Source organism: Lepus europaeus, chromosome 4 (assembly GCF_033115175.1).
Source record: "Lepus europaeus isolate LE1 chromosome 4, mLepTim1.pri, whole genome shotgun sequence".
NCBI classification, from domain to species: Eukaryota; Metazoa; Chordata; class Mammalia; order Lagomorpha; family Leporidae; genus Lepus; species Lepus europaeus.
The window spans coordinates 953,221-972,284 of NC_084830.1; the positions used below are offsets into that span (position 1 = coordinate 953,221).

General features: G+C 60.0%; 2 protein-coding genes and 1 pseudogene across 2 annotated transcripts in view; 1 reads left to right on the forward strand and 2 right to left on the reverse strand.

The window, feature by feature from the left end:
• The window catches only part of ZNF623 (zinc finger protein 623), a 29,110-nt gene extending 10,459 nt beyond the window's left edge, over positions 1–18,651 (reverse strand). Inside the window, exon 1 of the mRNA XM_062187913.1 lies at positions 18,564–18,651. The gene's annotated coding sequence lies outside the window, so the exon portion shown is untranslated. The remainder of the gene's footprint in view (positions 1–18,563) is intronic.
• LOC133758219 (protein kinase C eta type-like) lies at positions 334–5,099 on the reverse strand (annotated as a pseudogene).
• On the forward strand, positions 17,323–19,064 carry LOC133758220 (basic salivary proline-rich protein 1-like). Its single transcript, XM_062189401.1, has 2 exons — positions 17,323–17,332; positions 17,857–19,064. Exons 1-2 carry the CDS (start codon positions 17,323–17,325, stop codon positions 19,062–19,064), a joined length of 1,218 nt encoding a protein of 405 aa, XP_062045385.1.

Consider the following 19,064-nt stretch of genomic DNA (forward strand, 5'->3'; position numbering starts at 1 on the left):
CCGGGTTCTAGTCCCAGTCGGGGCACCGATCCTGTCCCGGTTGCCCCTCTTCCAGGCCAGCTCTCTGTTGTGGCCAGGGAGTGCAGTGGAGGATGGCCCAAGTTCTTGGGCCCTGCACCCCATGGGAGACCAGGAGAAGCACCTGGCTCCCGGCTTCGGATCAGCGCAGTGCGCCGGCCGCAGCGCGCTACCGCGGCGGCCGTTGGAGGGTGAACCAACGGCAAAAGGAAGACCTTTCTCTCTGTCTCTCTCTCACTGTCCACTCTGCCTGTCAAAAATTAAAAAAAAAAAAAAAAAAAGTTAGGGATGCAAGAAAAATGCAACATTGGAAGACAGCACCCAGGCCTGACCTCCAAGGCGTAGGAGGATTAAAATTGGCTGATCAGGTCATCACACCTGTAACGTGGCGAGATGACAATGGAGATACGGGGACCATCTTTCCACTAACTGCTGAGGCTTCCACAACCTTATCGGGGAGAGATGTGCTCTCACAAATGCAAGCGGTCCTTACTACGGATCACAAATCTCCACGGGCCAACAGCTTTAATGGAGAGCCTACAAGTAAGATTCACCCCCAACTCTAGGGGCCACTGCTCTCCTCATACAAAAGCCAGGCCCAATCCCCACTGAATGGGAAAAAACAGGAAACATCTGGGTAGAGCAATGGCCAATATTACAACCCAAACTTGGCATCCTTAGAGAACTGGAAAAGAGACACATAGAGCCCTCCACTAGCCCTTACAACACACCCATTTTTGTGATACCAAAGAAACAGGGAAAATATAGGCTTCCACAGGATTTGAGAGCCATCAACAAAATCATAAAAAAGATGGGAACATTCCAGGCTGGCATTCCCCATCCAGGGGCCATTCCTAATGGATACCACATAGTTACCATTCATATCAAAGATTGTTTCTTTTCCATTTCCATCGCGGAGCAGGATAAGGCCTACTTCGCCTTTATAGTATGGGAGCCCAATTTTCAGCTCCCTGCAAAAAGATTTCAGTGGACAGTACTCCCACAAGGCATGAAAAATAGCCCTGCCAGGCCGGCGCCGTGGCTTAACAGGCTAATCCTCTGCCTTGGGGCGCTGGCATACTGGGTTCTAGTCCCAGTTGGGGCACCGGATTCTGTCCAGGTTGCCCCTCTTCCAGGCCAGCTCTCTGCTGTGGCCCGGGAGTGCAGTGGAGGATGGCCTAAGTCCTTGGGCCCTGCACCCCATGGGAAACCAGGAGAAGCACCTGGCTCCTGGATTTGGATCAGCGCGATGCGCCGGCCGCAGCGGCCATTGGAGAGTGAACCAACGGCAAAAAGGAAGACCTTTCTCTCTGTCTCTCTCTCTCACTATCCACTCTGCCTGTCAAAAAAAGAAAAAGAAAAAAGAAAAATAGCCCTGCCATTTGCCAAAGATACGTTTCTCATGCGACCAGCACACTTAAAGATCAGTGCTCGGTCATACATTATGTGGATGATCTCTTACTTGCTCACAAGAATGCAGCAATTCTGAATGCCTGTCTAAGGGAGACAGTAAGAAATTTACAATTCCTGGGTTTGTCTATTGCCACAGAAAAGCTACATTTTCCTCCCTTTCAACTCTTGGGTTATCAAATCTCCTCCCATATATCTCCACTGGGCCCAAACCTAAAAATCAAGCATAAATACTCACTTAATGAACTTCAGCAACTATGCGGCCAAATCAATTGGCTGAAGCCCTTCCTTCTCCTAACACCTGCAGAGCTTAGACCGCTATATGATTTACCGACTAAGGGGAACAGCCCTTCTTCAAAAATCAGCCGCTGAAGCCACTATAGGAAAAATCAACATCCAGTTGTGAAATTTAAAATCCTTTAGATATGACCCACAGGTGCCTCTATTTGCCATAACCATATCTACCCTCAGGGGCCCCTTAGGAGTTATTTGGCAACAACACAGACCACTTTTTTGGGTGCACATAGCTTGGAGCAAGTGTCGTAAAAGAGTTAACAAAGTAGATGCCATCCTTATGATGGGACTTAAGATATTATGCCAATAAGATATTTAACTCAGAGCCAGATATAGTGGTCCTACCCCTATCACAATTAGAACTGTCCACATTGATGCAGAATAGCACGCTCTTTCAAACGTTAATGATAAATTTCCCAGGACAGGTTGACAATCACCTGCCAGCAGACAGGCTACTCCAGACACTACAAACCTTAGAAATAGACTATCCAAAACATGCTTTCCCTGCTACTCAACCTATACCCATGGCACCATGTGTGTTTACGGATGCCAACAAGTCACTGTTTGGAATAGTGATCAAATCCTCAACATAAAAAGATAAGATCCATGTAGAACCCCACGGGGGCTCAGTACAGTTGGGAGAAATAAGAGCAATAGTCAAGGTTCTACTCCTTAGCCCAGATGGACCGGTAAATATATTTTCGGACAGCAAATACTCAGTACAGGTAGCAAAGACGATCCCTTTTGTAGTCTTTAACCCGACCAATAAGCCAATTAACTAGATGTTCACAACACTTAAAGAGCTAACTGAGAGCAGAAAACACCCATGGTATATATCACACATAAGATCACATACTGGGTTACCTGGCTTCATTTTCCAAGGCAACAGAAAGGTTGATCGTCTTATCTCCTGCAACACAGCTTCCATTGGACACTTAGAACAAGCCCATATTTTACACCAAAAATTTCATATGTCAGCAAGCAACATAAAATTGCTTTTCCTGGAGCTAACAATGAGCCAATGCAAACACCTAGTGCACGCTTGCAAGAATTGTGCACCCCTCGCCCCGTTAGGCCCACTGCAACAAGCAGGAGCGAACCCGCGAGGCCTTGCTCCTAAGCTCTGGCAAGTGGACACCACTCACATTAACTCCTTTGGTAAACTTCAGTTTGTCCATGTGGTGGCAGATACCTATTCAAAGGCTGTATTTGCACAGCCCAATCCGGAGAAAAGGCCAGTAATGTGATAAAGGCGGTGAAATCAGCCAAGCTGGTCCTCGGTGTCCCCTGGACCATAAAGACTATAACGGGCCAGCGTATACATCACAGGAATTTACTTCCTTCCTGAAATCCTGGAACGGTCTGCCCCAGGTATCCCATACAGCCCACAGGGACAGGCAATCCCTGCAAGAACTCGTCCTCCACAGCAGCAGTCAGGGTCAGCATTACCGACATCGTCTCGGATTTAATTCTGGGTCTGAAGGGCGGCTCGAGCTGGCGACGGTTCAGCTGGGCCCAGTCCATCTCCTTAAGGAAAGGATGTCTCACGACGGCACGCTCACGTCCCCGCGTCAGGCTGCCCAAGCACATCGCGGGGTTTTCGGTCATGAAAGACAGAGGATCCATGGCGTCCAGGGCGGGTAGACGACTTCATCGTCCAGGATGGCCTCAAAGAGGTGGGCCTCGTTCCCGGCCTCAGAGGGGGCGTGGCCAGAGCGCCTCCTAGAGCAGCACGCCCATCGCCACCAGTTGATGGAGGCCCGCGCAGCACTTCCTGGATCTGTGGTCGGGTGTGGCACGGCACGCGGCTGCGGTGACCCCGCCGCAGAGCCCCTCCCCGCACATCCCGAAGCCGGCCAGCTCACAGCGGCCTCGCTGTCCAGCAGCACAGAGGCCAGATTCCTTTCTCCTGCAGGAACAGGAGCGCCGAGATGGCCTCCACAGCGCAGAACCGGGCTTGGGCTTGGTCTGATCGATCAGACTTCAGGATGCGGACCATCGAGCAGACCCCACTCCCAAACTGCACCCCAGCGAGCCCTGGATCCGGGCTCTGGAGGCAGCAGCATAACCGCGTGAGGAAGCGGTGCCTGCGGCCGGAGCCAGGACCCTCTCCTCGGTCTCGGTGCACCCACGTCGTCATCCTGCAGGACCAGGCTCCCCTCCAGGGGCACACAGGTCCCCGGTCTCCTTTATTCTCGCCAGCATCACCTCCCCCAAACACCCCTCCCGCAGCACACCGATGAATGCCAAGTTGTCGACCTCCAGCCGATTACCAAAGAAGCCGCTGCCTTCTCTGACGCTGTCCCTTCCCTGTGGTCTTAGGGCCGGTCTGGAAACGAGTTTCGAGGTTGGCGGACAATTTCTGGGCTGGAGCCCCGTGCTGGCCAGGTCTCGGCGGGCCACCGTGTTGACCCACAGTCAGGGGCCGCGGTGGTCGCAGAAGTGGACACTGAGCCCAGCCTCTGCCTGGCAGCCTTGGAACTCGCTCGTTCCTGTTGTATTGGCAGGTGCAGGCCGCAACGATCAGATGACGGCCGTGTGTGGACACAGGTGCACACCTGGCATTCGTAACCCTGCTTTCCAAACACTCCCGAGTGAGACTTCCTGTTCGGGCTATCACCACAATTATTTCTCCCGAGTTCCGGATCCACCCAGCCCTCGAAGGTGTCCGAGACACTGGCCGTGCGCAGCAGCTCCTGGAACTGCAGGGTACAGCTGGCCATGAAGCGGGCACAGCCCAGGGGCGTCTCGTGGAAGATGGCCAGCTCCAGGGGGCTGCCGTTGGCAACACTGGTGCAGAACTCGTTGTATGTGGGTGTGTTGGTCTGCTTGGTGCCGGCCCATGCGTACGTGGCTCCCGATCACTGTCAGCTAGGGGTCCAGCAGCTGGCAACCCTTCTTGAAAAGTAAGTGGCACAGGGACCAAGCGGTGGGCCGCAGCCCACTGCCTCGCTGATGCAGACCCTTCGACAGCCACTGAATGTCACGGTGCGGACATTGCCAGCGCCGCCGCCTGGGCCCTGGGGACTGCACGGGCTCACCCCTGAGTGGGGAGCCCTGCCTCAGGCCAGCCCACGCAGCAACCTCAGGTGTGGAGGCAGCTCCAGGAGGAAGCAGCGCCCAAACCCGCCCTCAACCAGCCATCTGTCGCCTCCCTGGGACCCTCGCCTCCTTCCCTGCCTCTGGGTGGAAAGGAGGGGAGCCCAGAGCCCAGCCCTCTCTGGCCGGGGAAGCCCAAGCGTCCCTCTGGAGCCTGGCCTAGAACTCGCCTCTCCTCCAGGGCTGAGCAGTGTCTTCTCTGGTGACCCCTCGGGTGAGCTCCAGCCCGAGCGTCTCCCCCTCACCTCCTCCCGCTTCTGCTCCTGCCCCCACTGCATCGGCTCACGCTCTCCCCCCCTCGGCGAGCTTCAAAGCAGGAAGCAGCTGGTGGGAACTCTGTGCCGCCAGCCTTAAGTTCACAGCACCCCAGTGCCTTCCAGACCCCAGGGGCATGGCACAAGAGGCCCAGCGGCCCGCCCCTGCGGGCGCTCCTGGCTACACAGGTCTGGCCGAGTGCTGCGGGCTGGGGACCGCTCCAGGAGCAGGCCTTTTTCTCTCCCTTTCTGTAGCTCTCCCTTTCAAATAAATAAATCTTTATGTAAAGAAGACTCATCTGGGGCCAGTGCTGTGCTGTAGCGGATAAAGCCGACGCCTGCAGTGCCGGCACCCCACATGGGCCCCGGTTTGAGTCCCGGCTGCTCCATTTCTGATCCAGCTCTCTGCTATGTCATGGGAAAGCAGTGGAAGACTTGGGCCATCTTCTGCTGCTGTACCCGCATGGGAGACTGGAAGAAGCTCCAGGCTCCTGGCTTTGGACTGGCACAGCTCTGACCATGCAGCCAACTGGGGAGTGAAGCAGCAGCTGGAAGACCTCTCTCTCTGCTTCTCCTTCTATGTGTAATTCTGACTTTTGAATAAAATAAATAAATCTTAAAAAAAAAAAAAAGATCATCTGCCTATCCGACAGGTGCGAACTCCATCTCTGCTGAGAACACAGCACACCTCCTCCTCCCCACAGCCCTTTCCCAACAGCTTCTGGAGATTCTAGAATTCGCACCTAACAAGCCACACTTCTGCCTTTCCTCCTTCAACTGCCCCTTCTCCAGTCTCCCCATCAGTGAGAACCTTATCCCACACGCAGCCCCAAACAGCACAGTCATCCCAGCTCCCTCTGCTCATTTTCATCTACTGAGAAGGGGAGGGAGGAGGCAGAGGTCGCCACCCGTCGGTTCACTACCCAAATGTCTACAACAGCCAGGGCTGGGCCAGGCCAGAGCTAGGAGGCCGGAACTCAATGGAGGTCTCCCGGGCGGGTGCAGGGCCCTAAGCACTGGTCACCCACTGCCTCCTCGGAGAACCGGAGGCAGAGTCGGCAGCCCCCACTCAGCACTCCCACTCGGGATGCAGACCTCCTAGTGCTGCGCCACGACACCCACGCCCCCTTTTCTTCCTTCCAGCCTGACCCTGTCTCACAGCCCGCACCGGCGCCCTCTGCCACCCACTCCCACCCCACCCAGGCCCTCCCCCTCGCCTCCAGAGCCAGGAGGAGCCTGGAAGGCACAGATCGGAAGTCACTTTCCACTCAGACTCTGAAGGGTCTCCTTCCCCCACTAAAGCAGAGTGAATCCTCTGCCTGCCGAGGGCCCAGGTCTGCCTGCCCACTCCTCCTCACCCCTCTCCTCGGCCACTGGGCCGCTGCTGCCTCTGCCTGCCTTGGGCCTTTGCACCTCTCGTCTCTCTGCCGGAAATACTATTTCCTGAGCCATCACACGGGGTCAGCCTCCACCCACCCAGCTCCCCAGCACTCCCCTCTCCTGCCTCCTCCGGGGTCCTCACCACCTGACAAATAATTGACCCCAGCCGAGGTGCCCTCAACACGAGACTCACCACTACTGTGTGTACTGTGTGTACACTGTGTGTACCGTCTGGGAAACGGCTCAGGAGCCTGCGTTCCAGTCCCCGCTGCTCCCCACCCCAGCGTCCCGCCCACGCATGCTCCAGGGGCCGGCAGGGCTTGGCTCAAATACTTGGGCTCCTGACACCCAGACGGAGTTCCCAGCTCCTGGTTTGGCCTGGCCCAGCTCTGCCTGTTGCACATTGTTGGCTGGTGAATCAGCAGATGGAAGGTCTCTCTCTCTCTGCCTTTCAAACAAAGTACATAATTTTAAAAAATAAAATAGTCCACCAATGCTAAGAGGCAACTAAATTTCAGATATTAAAACACGAGGGACCAGTGCTGTGGTGTAGCAGGTAAAAGTCACCGCTCCTCCCACGGGGGCGCCAGTTCGAGTCTCAGCTGCTCCACTTCCGAGCCAGCTCTCTGCTATGGCCTGGGAAAGCGGAAGAAAATGGCCCAAGTGCTTGGGCCCCTGGGTTCAGACCAGAGCCCAGCCCAGCCCAGCCCAGCTCCAGCGACTGTGGCCATTTGGGGAGTGAGCCAACAGATGGAAGACTTTCTCTCTCTCTCTCTGCCTCTCAAATAAATAAATCTTAAAAAGAAAAGAAAGAAATGTATATCTTAGCATCAACAAAGCGTGTGCACACAGGGACACACAACCACGGACCAAATTCTGCCAGGCTCCCCCTGGAATGTGAGTGCTATGTGGGCCGGGGCTGTCTTGCATCAACGACACCTCAACAGCTTCTGGCATAAGGTGGACAATGTGATAAGCATTTCTTCTGCGTACATGCACACATCGCCCACGCCACAGCAGCAGTCACGGTTCCCATCTAACGGAGTCCCCGGAGCGCACGGCTGCCAGCAGGGCTGGAGACAGGTGCGGAACGGGCGGTGCAGGGGCCGAGGCCGGCGGACCGTCCCAGCAGCTGTCTCTTCCCTTCCAGCAACCATGCACGGCTCCCGCCTCCCTCGCCCGCAGCGCGCTGAGTCACGGCTAGTGGGACGGGAACACCCGTCACCCTGGGGCCACAGCGCAGCGGGCTTCTGCACCGGCTTGAACCTGCTGGTGAGAAAGGCCCAGGCAGGAGCAGGCCAAACAACGGAGGAAATGCTGGGCCAGTCCGCATCAGACGCCACCGCAATAAACCCAAGACGTGGGGCGGCTCGCTCACGCCGGTCACGGAAAGCACTCGGCAGAACCCAAGGCCACGGTGTGCCGTCACCCAGGCTGCGCCCACCCGCGCCGGCGCCCGAGGGAGCCAGGTCGGCCTTGCCGGCTGCTCCCTGGCTTCCGGAATGCACCTTGAAGGGGCTGAGGTCCAGAATCAGCCCATGTCAAAGCGGGGGGGCCTCTCAGGAGGCTGCTGTGGGCAGCTGGAAGTGAGCAGCAGACGAAGACTTTCCGTCTCTGCTTTCCAAATAAACAGCTTTACAGCTGTATTTATTTATTTGAAAGTCAGAGTGACAGAGAGGAGAGACAGCGAGATTGTCCATCTGCTGGCCCACTCCCCAAATGTCCACAACAGCCAGGCGGGGCCAGGCAGAAGCCAGGAGTTTGTTTGTTTGTTTGTTTGGTTTTTTTTTGGACAGGCAGAGTGGACAGTGAGAGAGAGAGAGACAGAGAGAAAGGTCTTCCTTTGCCGTTGGTTCACCCTCCTGCGGCCGGCACATCGCGCTGATCCGAAGCCGGGAGCCAGGTGCTTCTCCTGGTCTCCCATGGGGTGCAGGGCCCAAGAACTTGGGCCATCCTCCACTGCACTCCCGGGCCACAGCAGAGAGCTGGCCTGGAAGAGGGGCAACCGGGACAGAATCCGGCGCCCCAACCGGGACTAGAACCTGGCCGCAAGGCGGAGGATTAGCCTGTTGAGCCGTGGCGCCAGCCAGGAGCCAGGAGCTTTACCCGGGTCTCCCACCTGGGGGCAAAGGACCCAAGCGCTAGGGCCATCTTCCACTGCCTTCCCAGGCACGTCAGCAGGGCGCTGGATCGGATGGGATGCTGGTACTGCGCACGGCAGCTTAGCCTGCTGCACCACAGTGCCAGCCCCAAAATATATTTTAAAAACATTTTACTTTAGGCTGGCGCCGTGGCTTAACAGGCTAATCCTCTACCTTACGGCGCCGGCACACCGGGTTCTAGTCCCAGTTGGGGGTGCCGGATTCTATCCCGGTTGCCCCTCTTCCAGGCCAGCTCTCTGCTGTGGCCCGGGAGTGCAGTGGAGGATGGCCCAGGTCCTTGGGCCCTGCACCCGCATGGGAGACCAGGAGAGGCACCTGGCTGCTGGCTTTGGATCAGCATGATGCGCCAGCCGCAGCGGCCATTGGAGGGTGAACCAATGGCAAAGGAAGACCTTTCTCTCTGTCTCTCTCTCTCTCACTGTCCACTCTGCCTGTCAAAAACAAAAAACAAAAAAACACATTTTACTTTAAAAACCTATTTTCATTTTATCTGAAAGGTGGAACAACAAAGATAGACGGAGACCTTCCACCCGCTGGTTTGCTCCCCAAATGCCCACTACAGCCAAGGCTGGGACAGGGAAAGCCTGAAGCCCAGAACTCCACCCGAGTCTCCCACATGCGTGGCGGGGACACAAGCACTTGAACCACCATCTGCAGGAAGCTGGATCAAAGGTGGAGCAGCCGCTCCTCTTCCAGGCCAGCTCTCTGCTGCGGCCTGGGAAGGCAGTGGAGGATGGGCCAGGTGCCTGGGCCCTGCACCCCATGGGAGACCCGGAGGAGGCTCCTGGCTTCAGAGGATCGGCGCAGCTCCCGCTGTTGCAGCCATGACGGCAGACCTCTGTCTCTCCCTCTGTCTGTAGCTCCACCTCTCAAATAAGTAAATAAAATCTTAGAAAAAAGTGGCGCAGCCAGTACCTGGGCCAGGCAATCCGCTGTGGATACGGGCGTCCCAGGTGGTGACTTACCCACTGCCCCAAACACCTGCACACATTCCACCACAGCTGTCGTGGGGGCGTGGACGGCTGACCACCGCAGCTGTCGTGGGGGTGTGGACGGCTGACCACCGCAGCTGTCGTGGGGGCGTGGACGGCTGACCACCGCAGCTGTCGTGGGGGCGTGGACAGCTGACCACCTGACCACCACAGCTGTCGTGGGGGAGAGAGGACGGCTGACCACCTGACCACCACAGCTGTCGTGGGGGAGAGAGGACGGCTGACCACCACAGCTGTCACTGGGGGAGAGGACAGCTGACCACCACAGCTGTCACTGGGGGAGAGAGGACGGCTGACCACCACAGCTGTCACGGGGGAGAGAGGACATCTGACCACCACAGCTGTCACTGGGGGAGAGAGGACAGCTGACCACCGCAGCTGTCGTGGGGGAGAGGACAGGTGACCACCACAGCTGTCATGGGGGAGAGAGGACAGCTGACCACCTGACCACCACAGCTGTCACTGGGGAGAGAGGACCCTTCCTGTTCACCTGTGCAATCGCTCCTCACCCAGAGGCTCCCCCATCAGGGCTCCCCCCAGAACCAACGAGCTGTTGTTGGAGGGGTCTGGCCTGTGTTTGAATTTTACTTAAATAGAATCATACAGCATTTCCCTCTTGGGACTGCTTTTTTCACAACCAAATTAGAACAAATTCAGTGTCTGAAACAACATAGTGGCCTCTACTCTATTCCAAAGGCTGTGCCAGCCGCACCGACTCCAGAACACCTCCACACCTGACGACACCCTTACACCTGTGCTGACACACCAACGGCGCTGTTCTCACTGGTATGCGGCGTTCTGCGGCAACATACACATCCGGGTCACCCCTGACTTGGCGCCGTCACGTCTACACCGCTATGAGCATTCCCGTGCTTGCCTTCTGGCACACAGACGTCTCGTGTCTGCGGAGCCACGGGACACAGGAATGCTTTCCTGTGGCACTGAGACTTCCGGCTTGGCAGGATTCCACCGGCGGCCAGAGCAGCAGCCGCTGCCGGCTCCTCCTACCCTGCAGTCCTGGGCTCCGCTGCCGGACGCGGGGACACGGATCATGTCTGAAGTCGGCCACACGCGAGGCTGCACTGAACCCTGATGGAGAAAGCCCCATGGCACCCAGAGATCCCGGGCCCTGGGCCAGAGGCAGCACCCGAGGCTGACCCACGTGTGAGAAGACACGGGTGGCCAGTGGCGCTGGTGGCCCAGTATCCCTGCGTTCCTCTTCCTTTAACGGCAGAAGCCCCACCGTAGGACAGCCAGTGGCCACCCAGCAAATGACTACACTTTGCCATGTCCCCTCAGTTGGGCACAGCCACGTGACCGAGCCGAAGAGATGGGTCGGGATAACCACCCCCCAGCCAGGGTGCAGGGAGGCAGAGCAGCCAGGGCCCCGAGAGCCGTCGCCAGCCTGAGACCCAGAAGTCCGTCTCTTCTTGGAATTCCCTGTAGAGCACCTTTAAGTCGTGCCTCACGTAACACCACACGCGGCCCAGACACCAGACGGCGAGAGAGGGAGCGCGGGCATCGCTTGGGCTAGCCCTGAAGGCCCCAGTGGGACGCCCCGTCCCGCGTCTGAGGCCCAGCCCTGGTCCTGACTCCAGCTCTCTGCTCGTGCAGACCCTGGGACGCAGTGGTGACGGCTCAAGTCACTGAGTCCCTGCACTCACACGGCAGACCCGGCAGAGCGCTCAGAGCCTGGCTCTGCCTGGCCTCGTGCCAGCCACCGCAGGCATCTGAAGCGTGCGCCCGTGGGTGGAGCTCTACCCCGGCCCTCCTCTCAGTGAGGGCGGGGCACGTCTGAGGAACCCACTGCAAGGGGATGGAGCTAACGGTCCTCCATCTTGGCTTAAAATCTTTTCTACTGTTTACTAAAACTAGCTTAGGGGCCGGCGCTGTGGCACAGTGGGTTAACGCCCCAGCCTGCAGCGCCGGCATCCCATATAGACGCCGGTTCTAGTCCCAGCAGCTCCTCTTTCTTTTTTTTTTTTTTAATTTTAATTTTTTAATTTTTTTTTTTTTTTGACAGGCAGAGTGGACAGTGAGAGAGAGAGAGAGACAGAGAGAAAGGTCTTCCTTTGCCGTTGGTTCACCCTCCAATGGCCACTGCGGCCGGCGCACCGCGCTGATCCGATGGCAGGAGCCAGGTGCTTCTCCTGGTCTCCCATGGGGTGCAGGGCCCAAGCACTTGGGCCATCCTCCACTGCACTCCCTGGCCACAGCAGAGAGCTGGCCTGGAAGAGGGGCAACCGGGACAGGATCGGTGCCCCGACCGGGACTAGAACCCAGGGTGCCGGCGCCGCAAGGCGGAGGATTAGCCTAGTGAGCCGCGGCGCCGGCCTAGCAGCTCCTCTTTCAATCCAGCTCTCTGCTGCGGCCTGGGAAAGCAGTGGAAGATGGCCCAAGTCCTTGGGTCCCTGCACCCATGTGGGGGACCCGGAGGAAGCTCCTGGCTTCAGATCAGCTCAGCTCTGGCCATCGCGGTCATTTGGGGAGTGAACCAGTGGAATGTAAGACCCCCCCCCAGCTCTACCTCTTTCTGTAACTCTTTCAAATAAATAATTAATTTCACATGTAAAGGTAAATTATGCTCATTGAGGAAAACGAGACAACCGAAAAAACTTAGGAAACTACTTTTAACCTCCCCTGAACCCCACCCAAAACCACAGTTAACATCTTCCATTCTAGCCTTCTGCATCAACACTTTACGAAACCAGGACCCTACTGTTCAGCTTTATAGCTTTACTTTTATAAATCTTTCCAATTCTTAGAGACTAAAATCATCAAACACACTGTACAAATATCTCAGCCGACAGAGAAACATAGACTACTACGGAAATCTGGTAATTCACCTGTAGCTGTTCACACACATCCACCGACTCTTGCTTAACCAGCTGGACATGGACGTCCATGCACACGATTTTCAGAACCAGTGAGTCGCCCACTGAACCCACCCACCTGCCACGTCTCTGGGTGTACTGCCCCGGCGTTCTCCAAGCACACACCAGCTGCCCCTGCTTGGGGCTTCACCGTCACAGCAAGGGGCTGGCTCAACAGCAAGGTGTGCCCCAAGTGTCCTGGCTGCCGCCCAGCCACGCAGGTGGAAAGGCCACAGGACAGAACCTGTGGGGGGACCGCCGGCACCGCAGCCCACGCGCTCCCACCTTCCCGGGAGGCAGCTGCTTCCAGGGCCACCCACTCCGCCCCCACCCTTCCTGCCAGGAGTCTCAGGAGGACGGCGCCGCTGTTGAGGACACCCGTGTCCCCTAACGGAGTGCCGGGCCTGAGTCTCAGCTCCTCTCTCCAGGCCGGTTTCCCGCTAACGTGCTCGCTGGAAGACAGTGGCTCATCCCTATCGACCACGTGGGAGACCCAGCCGGAGTTCTGGCTCCAGGCCGGTTTCCCGCTAACGTGCTCGCTGGAAGACAGTGGCTCATCCCTATCGACCACGTGGGAGACCCAGCCGGAGTTCTGGCTCCAGGCCGGTTTCCCGCTAACGTGCTCGCTGGAAGACAGTGGCTCATCCCTATCGACCACGTGGGAGACCCAGCCGGAGTTCTGGCTCCAGGCCGGTTTCCCGCTAACGTGCTCGCTAGAAGACAGTGGCTCATCCCTACCGACCACGTGGGAGACCCAGCCGGAGTTCTGGCTCCAGGCCGGTTTCCCGCTAACGTGCTCGCTAGAAGACAGTGGCTCATCCCTATTGACCATGTGGGAGACCCAGCCGGAGTTCTGGCTCCAGGCCGGTTTCCCGCTAACGTGCTCGCTGGAAGACAGTGGCTCATCCCTATCGACCACGTGGGAGACCCAGCCGGAGTTCTGGCTCCAGGCCGGTTTCCCGCTAACGTGCTCGCTAGAAGACAGTGGCTCATCCCTATCGACCACGTGGGAGACCCAGCCGGAGTTCTGGCTCCAGGCCGGTTTCCCGCTAACGTGCTCGCTGGAAGACAGTGGCTCATCCCTATCGACCACGTGGGAGACCCAGCCGGAGTTCTGGCTCCAGGCCGGTTTCCCGCTAACGCGCTCGCTGGAAGACAGTGGCTCATCCCTATCGACCACGTGGGAGACCCAGCCGGAGTTCTGGCTCCAGGCCGGTTTCCCGCTAACGCGCTCGCTGGAAGACAGTGGCTCATCCCTACCGACCACGTGGGAGACCCAGCCGGAGTTCTGGCTCCAGGCCGGTTTCCCGCTAACGCGCTCGCTAGAAGACAGTGGCTCATCCCTACCGACCACGTGGGAGACCCAGCCGGAGTTCTGGCTCCAGGCCGGTTTCCCGCTAACGCGCTCGCTAGAAGACAGTGGCTCATCCCTACCGACCACGTGGGAGACCCAGCCGGAGTTCTGGCTCCATGCCGGTTTCCCGCTAACGTGCTCGCTGGAAGACAGTGGCTCATCCCTATCGACCACGTGGGAGACCCAGCCGGAGTTCTGGCTCCAGGCCGGTTTCCCGCTAACGTGCTCGCTGGAAGACAGTGGCTCATCCCTATCGACCACGTGGGAGACCCAGCCGGAGTTCTGGCTCCAGGCCGGTTTCCCGCTAACGTGCTCGCTGGAAGACAGTGGCTCATCCCTATCGACCACGTGGGAGACCCAGCCGGAGTTCTGGCTCCAGGCCGGTTTCCCGCTAACGCGCTCGCTGGAAGACAGTGGCTCATCCCTACCGACCACGTGGGAGACCCAGCCGGAGTTCTGGCTCCAGGCCGGTTTCCCGCTAACGCGCTTGCTAGAAGACAGTGGCTCATCCCTACCGGCCACGTGGGAGACCCAGCCAGAGTTCTGGCTCCAGGCCGGTTTCCCGCTAACGTGCTCGCTAGAAGACAGTGGCTCATCCCTATCGACCACGTGGGAGACCCAGCCGGAGTTCTGGCTCCAGGCCGGTTTCCCGCTAACGCGCTCGCTGGAAGACAGTGGCTCATCCCTACCGGCCACGTGGGAGACCCAGCTGGAGTTCTGGCTCCAGGCCGGTTTCCCGCTAACGCGCTCGCTAGAAGACAGTGGCTCATCCCTACCGACCACGTGGGAGACCCAGCCGGAGTTCTGGCTCCAGGCCGGTTTCCCGCTAACGTGCTCGCTGGAAGACAGTGGCTCATCCCTACCGACCACGTGGGAGACCCAGCCGGAGTTCTGGCTCCAGGCCGGTTTCCCGCTAACGCGCTCGCTAGAAGACAGTGGCTCATCCCAACCGGCCACGTGGGAGACCCAGCCGGAGTTCTGGCTCCAGGCCGGTTTCCCGCTAACGTGCTCGCTGGAAGACAGTGGCTCATCCCTACCGACCACGTGGGAGACCCAGCCGGAGTTCTGGCTCCAGGCCGGTTTCCCGCTAACGTGCTCGCTAGAAGACAGTGGCTCATCCCTATTGACCACGTGGGAGACCCAGCCGGAGTTCTGGCTCCAGGCCGGTTTCCCGCTAACGTGCTCGCTGGAAGACAGTGGCTCATCCCTACCGACCACGTGGGAGACCCAGCCGGAGTTCTGGCTCCAGGCCGGTTTCCCGCTAACGTGCTCGCTAGAAGACAGTGGCTCATCCCTATCGACCACGTGGGAGACCCAGCCGGAGTTCTGGCTCCAGGCCGGTTTCCCGCTAACGTGCTCGCTGGAAGACAGTGGCTCATCCCTATCGACCACGTGGGAGACCCAGCCGGAGTTCTGGCTCCAGGCCGGTTTCCCGCTAACGTGCTCGCTGGAAGACAGTGGCTCATCCCTACCGACCACGTGGGAGACCCAGCCGGAGTTCTGGCTCCAGGCCTGGCCAGCTGTTGTGAAATCGGCAGATGAGATATGTTTTTCTGTCTCTGTGTCCACTTTCAAACAAAAAATGAATGCAGATTTTAAGAAGAGAGCAGGCTCTGCCTGACCAGTTCAGAACCCAGGGACGGAAGGAGGACAAAGTGCCCCGGGGCCTCGACCTCAATGCAGGCGGCCGGGCCACCTTGCCTCACACCCTCCCAACCTGAGCGCAGGCATTACCCTGGCCAGAACTGCTGTAGAGAGAAAGACACAGAGGCTGAGAGACAAGTCAACCAGCCAAGGCCGCTAAGCCAGCAGGGACAGAGCCACAGTGCGCCTGAGCCCGGGCCCCCTTCCTCATCCCTACAGGGCCTTCCCTTCCCCAGTCTGACATTTCCCCAGGATTTTCTACTTAGCGGCCAGCTGGAATCCTGTTAGAGCACTAAGCTGTGATTTTAAGCCTTGTCATTTTCCTGAATTAAAAAGGGGGGCGGGGGCGGCGCTGTGGCACACAAAGTTGAGCTGCTGCTTACAGCGCTGGCATCCCATATGGGCACAGGTTCAAGTCCCAGCTGCTCCACTTCCAACCCAGCTCCCTGCTGACGGCCAGAAAAAGCAGCAGCAGCTGGCCCAAGCCTTTGGGCCCCTGCACCATGCGAGAGACCTGGATGAAGCTCCTGGCTCCTGGCTTCAGCCTGGCCCTGCCCTGGCCATTGCAGCCATTTGGGGACTGAACCAGCGGACGGAAGATCTCTCTATATGTAACTCTTTCAAATAAATGAAAATAAATCTTTCTTAAAAAATTGAATTTACCTTGCTCTAAAGAAGCATTTATGTGAAAGCCAACAATCCATACTTCCTGTTTACCTCCTTTTGTTCTGTAAATTCAGGTAAAATTATATCAATATCCTTTCATTTAACGAATAAAGACGTGAGAACATCTCAACAACCACCTGGGCCGTGACCCCTCCTGGACACAGAACTTGCAGGATGAACCTGCACGGGAGCTGTCCGCAGGCACTGGGGGCTCTGCTTCTGCATCCACACTGCCTGAGAGACATGTCCGGGGGCCAGTGCTGTGGCGCAGGTTAACCCTCCACCTGCGGAGCTGGCTTCCCAGATGGCCACCGGTTCGAGTCCCGGCTGCTCCTCTTCTGATCCAGCTCTCAGCTGTGGCCTGGGAAAGAAGTGGAAGACGGCCCAAGTCCTTCGGCCCCTGCACCCACGTGGGAGACCCGGAAGAAGCTCCTGGCTTCAGATCAGCGCAGCTCCACACGTTGTGGCCATTTGGGGAGTGAACCAGCAGATGGAAGACCTCTCTCTCTCTCTCTCTCTCTCTCTCTCTCTCTCTGCCTCTCCTCTCTCTGTGTAACGCTGCCTTTCAAATAAATCTTAAAAAAAAAAAGAAAGAAAAAGCAGAGCAAGAGGGTCTAAGCCGACCCTGGACAGGCATTCCACGAGGGTCAGGCCGGCGCTGCCGCCCTGATGAGGGGAGCTGAGCGCCCGCGCACGCGCCGCCACGCAGGTGCACTCACAGCCGCCCTGACGAGGGGAGCTGAGCGCCCGTGCACGCGCCGCCACGCAGGTGCACTCACAGCCGCCCACGAGGGTCAGGCCGGCGCTGCCGCCCTGACGAGGGGAGCTGAGCGCCCGCGCACGCGCCGCCACGCAGGTGCACTCACAGCGCCCACGAGGGTCAGGCCGGCGCTGCCGCCCTGACGAGGGGAGCTGAGCGCCCGCGCACGCGCCGCCACGCAGGTGCACTCACAGCGCCCACGAGGGTCAGGCCGGCGCTGCCGCCCTGACGAGGGGAGCTGAGCGCCCGCGCACGCGCCGCCACGCAGGTGCACTCACAGCGCCCACGAGGGTCGGCCAGGCGGTCTGCTCACGGAGAGGCAGAAGTGGAGGCAGCGGCGGCGCCTCGTCCTCCCCAGGCCAGCCGGCTCCCTGCTCCCGCCTGCTGCTCTGCCCCAGGACACCCCAGCGTCCACCATGGCCTCCGGTGACCCTAAAGCAGCAAGCACCAGCCGGTCGGCCCCTTGAACTGCTTCTCCGCGGCACCCCGGTTCTGGGCCGGCCACCTCCCAGACCTCCCCCTCTGCTCCCGTGTCCAGCTCGGGCCTCTCCACCACCCCACCATCACCCTAACTCCAGGACAGGCTCAGCGCCGCACACGGGGCGAGGCTCCTGAAGGACAGAGGAGCGCTGCTGGGGTCACCGCAGGAACAGGGTTGGCGGAGAACGCGGTGGAGGGCAGCACGCGCCCCGCACTCTGACACCCCAGGGAGGCCTCTGGACGCCGCGGCCCACGCGTGGGCTCCCGGGAGGCCGCTGGGGCCCTGCAGGGAAGCGGGGCCGGGAGGCCGGGAACCGCTGCACACCGGCAGCGACACGTCTGGGCGACACCCCGGCCCCAGCACGGGCGGCCTCAGGGGCCGGCGGCTCCGCAGCGCAGGGCAGGAGCCCCGGGGACCGGGAACCGCTGCACACCGGCAGCGACACGTCTGGGCGCCACCCCGGCCCCAGCACGGGCGGCCTCAGGGGCCGGCGGCTCCGCAGCGCAGGGCAGGAGCCCCGGGGACCGGGAACCGCTGCACACCGGCAGCGACACGTCTGGGCGCCACCCCGGCCCCAGCACGGGCGGCCTCGGGGGCCGGGGGCTCCGCAGCGCAGGGCAGGAGCCCCGGGGACCGGGAACCGCTGCACACCGGCAGCGACACGTCTGGGCGCCACCCCGGCCCCAGCACGGGCGGCCTAGGGGGCCGGCGGCTCCGCAGCGCAGGGCAGGAGCCCCGGGGACCGGGAACCGCTGCACACCGGCAGCGACACGTCTGGGCGCCACCCCGGCCCCAGCACGGGCGGCCTCGGGGGCCGGGGGCTCCGCAGCGCAGGGCAGGAGCCCCGGGGACCGGGAACCGCTGCACACCGGCAACGACACGTCTGGGCGCCACCCCGGCCCCAGCACGGGCGGCCTCAGGGGCCGGCGGCTCCGCAGCGCAGGGCAGGAGCCCTGGGGACCGGGGACGGCGCCGAGCCAAAAGGCCCGGGAGCCCGGCCTGCGCCCACAGCAAGCGCTTCCGGCAGCGGACCCGAGCTCGGGCCCCAGCGGGCTCGCCCGGGACACTGCGGGCCGCGAGCCGCCCCCCGGGACACCGGCTGCGGAGGCCCAGCTCCCGGCACCTGCGGGCGGCCCTCTCGGCGGCATCCGCCCGACCCCGGGGCGCACCACTCACCCGGCGCCCAGCGGCGAGAGGACGGCGCGGCCCGCCCGGCGCCGGAGCCGGACACCTGCCGACAAAGCCCGCACAGCCACCGCAGGACCGCCCGCACGCCGCGGGCGGAAGTCGCCGAGGCCCCGCCCGGGCAACTTCCGGCGCCGCTCTAGGCGCGCCGGGGCGGGCCCTCCTCTCGATGGTGCGCACTTCCGGCCGAGCCGGGGCGCTGGGGCGGAGGCGGTTTGGGCGCGGCGTTGGCCCTGGAGGAGTGAAGTCGCGGAGGCTTTCAGCTTCGTGGGCCCGCACCCCGTGTCCGGGGAGCCGCAGCTGCGGCCGCGCGTTGCTCCCGCGGAGCGCAGGCTCGGCCCTCGGGGTCGCCGGGTGAAATGCCGCCCTCTGTTGTTACCTGCGGTGCGGCGCAGCCGGGAGGCCGCGGAGGGCGGCCCGTGCACAGGGAGACCGGCGTGGGGCGTGACCAGCGCGCGGAAGGCCTCGCTCCGTCACGCTGCCCACAAATAG